General features: G+C 60.0%; 1 protein-coding gene across 2 annotated transcripts; it reads right to left on the bottom strand.

Annotated features, from left to right (window-relative positions):
* Positions 1 to 121: 121 nt before the first annotated feature.
* On the bottom strand, positions 122 to 8,117 carry VGF (VGF nerve growth factor inducible). Of its 2 annotated transcripts, none has more exons than XM_065920405.1 (3): positions 7,731 to 8,117; positions 3,025 to 3,244; positions 122 to 2,513 (listed from the first exon to the last, which is right to left on the bottom strand). In XM_065920405.1, the coding sequence occupies exon 3, from the start codon at positions 2,491 to 2,493 to the stop codon at positions 640 to 642; it is 1,854 nt and encodes a 617-aa protein (XP_065776477.1). In that variant the 5' UTR covers positions 2,494 to 2,513; positions 3,025 to 3,244; positions 7,731 to 8,117; the 3' UTR covers positions 122 to 639. The 2 variants fall into 2 exon arrangements, with proteins under 2 accessions (XP_065776477.1, XP_065776478.1); XM_065920406.1 differs by lacking the exon at positions 7,731 to 8,117 and adding an exon at positions 4,831 to 5,035.
* Positions 8,118 to 9,754: the final 1,637 nt, after the last annotated feature.

Here is a 9,754-nt window from a genome sequence, read left to right as displayed (position 1 = left end):
GAGATTCTATCATTCAACCCTTGCTTTTGAGCAGGAGGTGGCTGGCGCTGCCCTCACCGCCCCTTGGGAAGGACCACACAGGCCCAAGGGGTCGGGTGAATAACCGAGAACAAAGTCCTAATAAAATAGTCACTTTTATTTCTTAGCAAAACTATTTCCTCCGTGAGGGGTATTTACAACAGAGTAGGGAAAGAAGGGGTAAATTCACAGCGATCCAGAGAGGGCAGAGTGGCTCTTGGGAGGCCCAAGGGGCGGGAGACGAGACACTTCACACAGTTAACTGGAAATGCTTTTTCCGGTTTCAGATCGGGACATCCCGAGAGAGGGACTGGGTGGGGACATGGTCCCGCATGGGGAGTCGGGGAGGGGGTGGGCAGGGAACCCGCACAAACTACCCGCCTGCCTGTGCTGGCCCCGGGACCCCCGCGAGTGAGTTCGAGGATTTCGGGCTTCCCACCGGCGAAGAAGTCTTGACCGGTCTGGGCGCAGCGCGGGGGCGGGGCGGCCCGCGGGCGGAGGGGGGTCGGGGGCGTGGCTGAGTGGCGGCCGAGGGCGGGGCCGGGCGCATGCAAACACCGAGGGAGAAAGAGGGGCGACACGGAGGGGGGCGCGCGGGGGCGGGGCCGGGGCCGAGGCGCGTCACGGGCGCCGGAGCAGCACGTGCTCGATGTAATTCTCCAGCTCCTCCTGCTCCTGCAGCCGGCGCTCCTCGGCCTCCGCCTCCTCTTGCGCGCGCCGTGCCTGGGCCTCCCGGTCGGGATAGTGGCGCGAAGGCGGCAGGGCGTGGTGGTAGTGGCGGCGGCGCGAGGCGGCCGGCGGCTGCAGCGTCCGCGGCCGGATGTAGTTGGGGAAAGGGTGGTAGGGCCCCGGGGAAAACACCTCGTCCTCCTCCCGATCCCACGGCGGGAGCACCTCGTTCCAGTCGGGCAGCTCTTCCCGGGCGGGGGCGGGGGGCGGGGGCTGCGGGGAGCGGGCGTGAGTGGGGGCCGGAGCGGCCCTGGGGGGCGGCACAGGCTCGGGAGGGGCGTTCTTCTTCCGCTTCCGCTTCTCTTCCACCTCCTCGATGATGCTGACCACGTCGTCCGCGGGCAGGTGGAGTTTGGTGGACAGCTCAATGAGGCTATCGATCGTCTGCGGGTCCATCTCTTCGTCGTCGTCCTCGTCCTCCGCCCCGCCCTCCTCTGCCCCCTCGGCCTCCTTTCGTCGGTGGCCGGGCGTCTCCTCCTGGGAGCGCTTGTCTTCGGCTCCGGCTTCGCCGTCCTCCTCCTCGGCGAACAGGAGCGCGTTCTGTCTCGCCCTCTCCGCCTCCTCCGCCTCCGCCTCCGCCTCCGCCGCCTCCTCATCCTCCTCCCCCACCCTCTCCTCCCCGCCGCGTCTCTCCTGCTCCGCCTCCTCCTGCTGCCTTGCAGTCTCTTGCCCGCCCCCCTCCTCCTCTTGCAGCCCCCGACCCCCCAGGCCGCGCTGCCGAGCCCCGCCCTGCAGCAAATACTGGAGCAGCAGGTCGGAGGCGAGGTCGGCCAGCCGCTCTTCCTGCGCCGCCGCCTGCCGGGTGGCCTCCGCCTGCCGCCGCCCGGCTTCTACCTGCGCCAGCCCTTGCTGTAGAAGGCGCTCTCCCGCCTCAGTGCCGCCCAGGAGGGAGGTCTCCGGCCGGCGCGCCTTGGGAAAGGGAGCGGCCAGGCCTTGGTACGCCTTGGACAAGGGTGCCAATGCCTCACCTAGGTGTGTTTTGGGGGAGGACCCTCCTTCCCCGAACTGGTGGACATCGGGAAGGGGTCCGCTCTCTGGCACGCGCGCCTGGAATTGCGGGGGAGCAGGGGGCGGCAGGGGCGCGCGCTCTGGGACGCGCGCTTGGAACTCTCCCCAGGAAGCGCGCCACACGCGCTCTGGCCCGGGGCTCTCCAGGTTGACTCGGGTCAGCGTGTGCGTGCGGGTTTCCGTCTCTGCTGCTGCCGTCTCTTGCTGACGTTTGGCGCTGCTCGGACTGAAATCTCTCAGTTCCTGAAGCAGGGAAGCTAGCGCTTCGAGCTCCTCCGAGGGATCGGCAGCCTCGGCACCATTCTCCTGAGTCTGAGGGCGAGGAGGGGCCGCGGGCGCCTGGGTCTCTGGCGCTGGGAGACTGTGGGTCTGGCTGCGCACGGTCTCGGTCAGCAGAGATTCTGCTGTTTCTTCCTCTGGCCGCTGCTGGGAGCCGCCGGGCGCCGGGGGCGAGGCCGGGCGGTCGAGTGCCTGCAGGAGCACCGCGGCCAGCGCCCGGGGATCCACGCCCTGGAAAAGCTCTCCCTCGTCCTGCGGCTCTGAATTTCGAGCGGCTCGGACCTCTGGGGCGCTAACATCCTTCGGCCCGAGCACTGCGTCCCCAGCTACCGGCTCTTTATGCTCAGAGCTGGGAGGAGGTGGCTGAGCCTCAGGGTGCCCGGGGGGCGCTGCTCCCAACCCCTTGATCAGTAGGAGCAGGTAGAAGAGGATAGTAGCCGGCAACCTGAGCGATTTCATGACCGAAGGACTGCCGGAGACTGAAAAGAAAAAAAAAAAGGACCAAAGAAAGAGAGCGTTTCTGTAAGAATTTTTCCGCTCTCTGATTTTATATCCCCTTCCCCCATATGTAATCAGGAAATCCGGGGCTTCCCTTGTCCCCCTAACCTTACCCAGAAAAGGGACGTTTAGGAGCAAAAGAGGACGATGTTGTGCCGATCTCTGGAGTCGTGTAAATGGGGAAACGCCTGCAACCCTTGCTCCCGCAGTGCCTCCTCGCCCCCTTCCCTGAGCCATCTCACTGCCAGCGCCCACATACTAAGCAGCAAGGATGCAGGGGGGAAAAAAAATCTGCTCCCTCCCCGCAGGACTCCCCGGATGGTGCGTGGGCGACTTCAGCAGCAAGAGAAAAGCGGCGACTCCCCCATTTACAGGGACCCTTCCCGGGGGCTCCCCTCTGTGTTTTCAACACTCCCATCTGTGTGGAGAGAGAACCCTCCCTTCACGCCCACGACTGCCGAGGGTTTGAGGGACGGACAGCGGAGTATTTACCAGCTGGTGCCACGACGCGGGACGTGGAGAGGAGGGTCGGGGCGGGGTGGGGACAGGGGAAGATCGGGACGCGTCCGCCTCGGCTCCGAGCGGTGGCTAGGATACGAGCGATGATCGAGGTCTGGCGTCCAGTGCGCTTGGCTCAGCTGGGTCCGCGCGGCTCCGGGAGACTCGCTCGCTCAGGCTTCAGCACGCTGGACAGCGCCCGCGCCACCACCACCTTATAAAGAGGAGCGCGCAAGGTCACGTGGGAGTCGCCCCGCCCCATTGACGTCAATGTTCATTCATGGGGAAGCGGGCGGGCGCCTAGAGGCGGGAGGACGCCCAACGATTGGAGGATGCGTGCATCTCCCGGCCCGCGCCTGCGCACTGCAGGCCTCGGTTGGAGGGGCGTGCGCTAGCCTAGCACCGGGGAAATGAATGAATGAAGGAATGAATGAATGAAATGCTGAGGCGGGCGGGGCAGGGGGCTATGAATGAATGAAGGAGGGACGAGGAGAAAAGGATGAATGAATGAATGGAAGAATGAATGGAAGGGCGAATGCAGAGCCGCTGCGAGGCGGGAGGGTGGGTTACAGAGCAACCTGCAGCGGCGGGAATCCGGCGAGTGGAATAGGGTGGGGGCACTCACAGCGTCTGACTGGGCCCCAGTAGGAGATTCATACTGGGAAGGGGGAAGATAAGACTCCAAAACTGAGGAGGTAGCCAGACTCTGTCTCCTGACTGCAGGGTCCATGGGAAACACGCCCAAGGACGGCGTGAACCTGAGAGAGGAGGGGTGGTTCTACGCGCCTGCGGGCGCTGTCCGCGGATCTGCGGTGCGGGGTGCGTGCCCTGGGCTGGGGCACATGGGTGGATCTTGCGGTTTGAGTGTTCTGGGCGGAAAGGATTCGAGTTGGAAGAGACAGGGGAAAGACTGAGGATATGTGTGCCTCTGTGTCGTGTCTGTCCATGGTCGGTGCGTGTCTGGAGAAAAAGGTGTGTCTGTCCTTCTGTCCAGTTGACTCTGTAGCGTATGTTGGCGCCCCCGCTGTGCCCTTTTTCAGGCCACCTCTCCCCACCACCTTCCTGCTTCTTTCCCACCCGCTGCTACCCCCCAAAGGACGTTTGGAGGACGAGAGCAGACCTGGTGGGCACGGGGTTGTGCAGGTGGTGGGGGTGGGGTGACTCAGTTCAATCTCTCTTCGTTGCTTAAAGGGAAGATTTGAACGCGATGCAGGTGGGGGGTGGAGGGTGGGAGTGCAACGTCAGAAATCACCCCTCTCTGCTACCAGACCCCTCGTCCGAATCTCCTGTCAGAGGGCTTGGGGTTGGGGGCTTGGATAGTTAGAGGTTCCGGGGAGGGGGGACGGTGGGGGGCGATGACGCACAGATTGCGCAAAGAGAATCCATCAGCCAGCCGGGTCCAGTGAAGGGAGACCAGCCGTAGGCGGGGGTGCGGGGAGGACGGAAATGAGGAGGGGGCAGGGAGAGGGGAGGGAGGCAAAGGGAGCAGCCACTGCAGGAATGAGGGGGTGGGAGGGAAGCTCGAGGGGGGCTGCGGTGCAGGCAGAGAGCTGTGCGGGGGTGTGGGCAGGGAGAGGGGGAGTGGAATGACACATGCCAGACACACCAGAACTGCGGACACACGGCTGCCCGTGGGCACATACAGGGCACCCTCGCCCTAAGACTCTGGAAACCAGGATTGGGGCTGCCTGCCAGGAGCTCAGAGACTCTTTCAGAGCCAGTTCACAACCCCTTCCTCATTTTCCTAGTGTTGACCCTCATCCTCTCCTCTCTCTCTCTCTCTCACACACACACACTCACGTGCTTTCCCTCTATAGCCAGCAGTGGCTTCTCGGGTCCATCAGTGGCTCCACTTTCCCAGAAGAAAGCCCATCAGCTCTGCGGGGAAAAAGGTGGGGAGGAGTAGAGAGAGAGGAAAGAGAGAAGAGATGGGGGCAGGAGAGGGAGGCAGGCAGGCAGGCATCTGGAACAGGTAGAAGGATCAGGCTAAAGAGAAAAAAAAAAAAGAAAGGAGAACCAAGGTGACTGTGAAGATGCCAAAGAAAGGAGGGAGAGGAGGGGGCAGCAGACCTGAGACTGGGTTTCATCCCCCTCCCCCCAAACTATCCAGGGCCTCCCCCTACCCCCATGGGTTCCCCTTATTCCTCTTCCTCTTCATCCCACCTCCCCTTTATCCTCCCTGCCTAGTTACTGAGAGCAGTGGAATGGGGAGGGGGGGGTCACGTTACCTTCCTGAGGAGGATGAATCAGAGAGAGATGGCTCAGACATCTGGTGGGGGGAGGGGAGGCCATCCAAGAGAGAAGGAAAGAGGGAGGGAGGCAAGGGGGACAGACTGAGAGGCTCACAGGGTAAGAGAGCAAGTGTGAGAGGAAGGAGACAGGCATCTAGAGAAACTGTGTTCCCATGGGCTTGTGTATGTGCATGTACATATGTATGCATTGTGTTTGTGTGTATAGAGGTTAACGAAACAGGGGTGGAAAGAAAGGGAACGGGGGGGGGGGGGAGGGCCAGTTATGTGTTTAATCAGGTAGAGAATGGATAGGCATGGGAGCGCTCCAATTCAAATACGTGCATTCTCTCTTTCAATCTATGGGGCTGTGTTTTTGCCTGTTTCCAGGTGTCTGTGTATAACTAAGAGTGTTTGTGGGTCCTGATTCCTCTGAGTGCCTGTATACCTGTGTGGTTGGGAGTCTGAGTGCATCCACTCTGGGCATCTGCTAGTGTCTGAAAAGCGTCAACTGGCTTGGTGCGTCAACGTGTGTGTACCCCTGTGTCTTTGTGCATTTCTTTGGATCCTTCTGTGCTTGTTGATATATGTTGTTATGTGACTTCTACATGCCTTTGATCTTTCCTACCCCTCCCCCACATTTACCTTCATCTCTAAATTTCTGTGCAGGAAAGTCTCAGTATCTTAGCCACTCTTCTGCAGCCCCCAAGTTCAAGCTTCCCCCCCCCTTTTTTTTTTAGCGTATTCCCTCTTTCCTTCATTCTTCTCCAACCCTTTCTTCCTCCACTCAGCCCAGAAGTTCAGGGGAGCTTCTCAGAAATTGACATCCCAAGAGTCTCAGTCATTATGGCATGGGGCAGGGGACAGTGAGGTAGAAGCCAAGGGCAACAGTGTTGGTAATTCCACCATCTAGATGATGTCTGCATGGGCTCTGAGTCTCTGGATCTGACTGTGCCTCTCTCCACCCCAGTTCCCTGCCCGGGGTCAGTTCATTCACACACACCCCATCTCTCAAAGATGTGCGGTGCCTTTCACATCCTACTGCCTCTAGGGGCTTCTAGAAAAGAACTGGGCTGGGGACAGGTTCCTGGGATTGGAGAGAGGAGGGAGATGGTAGGAAAGAAGGAGCAAAGAGAGACAGAGCTGGAAAAGGCAAAGCTGAGACGGGGAGTAGGAGGAGATGCCTGTTTGCTCTGAGATACTTGAACAAATCCATCCCTGTGTCTTTGTTTCTGAATGTCTCATACTCTCCAGGAGGGTGCTAAGAGAAGATGGGGTCCAACCAAGTAGAGATCCAAGCTGAAGGTTTGGAAAACCAAGGAAGAGGGACAGAGCCCTGGGTCTTTTCCCTGAGAAGGTTTGGGAAAGAGGAGGGTGGGGGGTTGGGTCCCCCTCCCCACGGTGCAGCTCACTCCCCTGTCTTCCCTTCCCCCCAACCGGTGACTCACCTCTGCAGCCTTTAATGCGTCAGCGGTGGGGGGGTGGGGACCAGCAGGGAGGGGCACTTTATGAGGGAGGCTGGGGTCTTCACTTTGAATTAAAAGAAGGTGCTTAAGAACCCCCTGGAAATGACCCCATTAGAATGCATCATTGTTTACCCCCTGCCCACCCCAGTTCAGGAGGGTTTGGAGTCCTGGGAAGGGGACTGAAAGAGGGCTAGGGGCTACTGGTGGGTCTGGGAAGGATGAATAATAGGAAGGGGGTCCTCACTGATTTTTAATCCCAGGGTCCTATTACTTCATACCCCCACCCACTCCTGGGTGGGGGAGGGGAGACCCAGCAAGACGGGGGAGGGCAAAGCCGCAGAGATGAGTCACCAGGACAGGAAAAGAGAGAGAGGAAAAGAGACAGAGATGAGGAGAGACACAAAGAGAGACAGCTACTGGAAAGACCGAGAAAGGAAGACACACACACACACACCTTCACACCATCACCCCATGAAGATGGTGGCCACAAGCTAACAAGAGAAAGGAGACTGTATTTCCATAGTCCTGAGCCAGACTTCTCCAACATCCACTTGCCACACACACCACTGTCATTCACAGTTACACTGATATCCTGAGGCACACCCTCTTACACAAACACAATGTCACACCTAGTCTAGCAGAGTCAACCAGACACATGTTGAAGATGTAACCAAGACAGTGGAATGGAGGTTCAGGTTGAGAGCCCTCGATTTCTTTTACACGGGATGATGGGAGGGGGTAAAAGCCCTAAAGGGATATAACTTCAAAAATCCAAGACTCACAGGCTATGCCTTGCGCACGCAACAATACAGAGTCCTCCCACCTCCCCATGCACACATACATGGTAACCTATCAAGAATCCTCCTTATCAAGAAGCCACTTGAAGTGCCTGGTTCTGGGGTACGCCAGGCGCGTAGCCCCGAATACATCCCACCCAGACACCCCCTGATTCGTACACACATGTACAGAAACACAGACACACAAAGACGCCCATGGACACACTCACATGGACGGAAACCACCTTGCGCTGCCTCGCCCGCGTCCGCGCAGGTCCTGGCGCCCCCGCGTGGTACTTTTCGGGATCGCAGTCCCCGCCGCTCCGGAGCTCGGCTCCCGCGGGGCGGCGCCCAGGCTCCCTCCACCTCTTGCCCCTCCGGTGCGGTGCCCACCCAGGAACGGGGAGCAGGGGAGCGCGCTGGCCGCGAGAGCGCCGACAGCTGGGAGTTAGACCCCTGAGTCGTGAGGATGAGGCAGGCTGGTTCCGGATGCCTCGGGGAACTTGCTTAGAAGAGCAAGAATTTGAAACTGCAGTGGACCACCCCTCCACCGCCCCCTACCCCAACACACACACACACCCGTCCCCGGTCCCGGGGAAAGCGAGGCCCGGGGCCGGTTCAGGCGCCGCGCCGCTGCCCGCCTCGGTTCTGAGCAATCACTTCTTTCTGCCGCTTGGCTGGGGTGGGGGTGGGGGCGCGCCACGGCCAGCAGCCCTCCCCAGCTCCCCTCCAGGAAGTCATTAGCCCGGTTGCCACAAGGCTTAGAGATCCTCTCTAATACAGGCTGCTGGGGAAGTGGGGGAGGACAATGCATCTCAGCCCTCCTCCCTGAGAAATGAAACAGACCCTGAAGGTGGGCTAAGGGGCCCGTTTTATTGCAACACAGCCACAGTTGAAGTGGCAGGGAGGCTCGGCAGCTCGGCCAGGCGCAGGAAGCAGCCAAGCAACGCAGGGCAGCACAGCCCGAACTGGGGAAAGTGGGGAACAGAGGCTGTCCCCTTGGTCCACCCCCGCGCACCCCCTGTCGCCCTCCTCTGTCCACGTCTTTGATTCCATCCCACCCCCCCTCCCCGCCCCCCACCTCGCCGTGCCCGCTCTCAATGACTCCTTTTGGACAAGGACTGTCCATTGTCCATGGACAATGAGGTTCTGACGTGTGCTCTGGTCTGGGGACACCTGGTTTCTAGTCCCTGCCAGGCTCCCAGCTATTGTGAGGCACTTGGAAGTCACTCGGGTCTTTCGGAGTCTCCGTGTCCTCCCTCTGCGGGAGACGTCAGGATCCCCTGTTGGAGTCGGCGCTATGCAAATGCAGCTGTTACTACTTGCATTTAAATAGAAGACTGTCAAAGTCCACAGAAAGCGTACAGAGGGTGGGAGGGGTGTCCAGAAATATCTGGAGGTGGGGGTTCCAGTTGTGCTAGAAGGCAGCCCCGTTAGAAGGACGAGATAGCCTCGCACCAGGCTCTGGGACCTGCCCTCCGCCATACCAGACTCCCCACCCAGAACTCTCTGATTCACAGGCCTGGTTCAGGCTCCCGGTTGGTGGCATAGGGAAGGGAGCCAGCAAAATCCTGCAGAGCTGGGGGAAACCCCATTCAGGGGAGGCAGTCTCAAAAAGGTGCATCACCGGAGCATAAGCAGGGGCCAGATGGAGGTGGAGCATTACAAATTTATTTCCTTTACAGAGTCTTTCTCCATATTACACACACAGGGTGAGAAAGGATTCATGGGGAAGGGGAATCGGGGCGGGGGTGGGGGGCAGGCAAATGAGAAATGGAGAACCAAGAGAGGTCCGGGCACAGGAGGCCGAGACGGGGCGAGGGAGGAGCGCGAGGCAAGCTCTGAGGGCCTGAGGAAGATGGGGAGGAAGAAAAGTACTATGAATTGGGCCGCTGAGCTGTCGGCTGGGCGCTGGGCGTTGCGCCTACTTCTGCCAGCTTCCCTCCACGAGGGGGCAGAAGGGAGAAGCCGGAAAGGGCAAAGTACCTTCCTAGGCCGGGGCCCCGGCTGGGGAAGGCTCTGAAGCTGTGAAGGAACTCATTCTTTGGCCGGGAAACGGGATGGGTGGACAAGAGCAGTAAGTGACTCCCCCAAACTCGGCGGTTCAGATCAGGGTGGGGGCAACTGCGTTTGGGGGCGCTAGAGTCCAGATGGCAGAGGTAAGGGGAAAAGGGAAGGGAGGAACAGACAGAGGGTAAGTGTAGGCATCAGAGCCGAGGAAAAATGGATGCTTTTGAACTGTGGTGTCGGAGAA

Source organism: Muntiacus reevesi, chromosome 2 (assembly GCF_963930625.1).
Source record: "Muntiacus reevesi chromosome 2, mMunRee1.1, whole genome shotgun sequence".
Lineage (NCBI taxonomy): Eukaryota > Metazoa > Chordata > Mammalia > Artiodactyla > Cervidae > Muntiacus > Muntiacus reevesi.
This window is presented reverse-complemented; position numbering and strand designations above follow the sequence as displayed.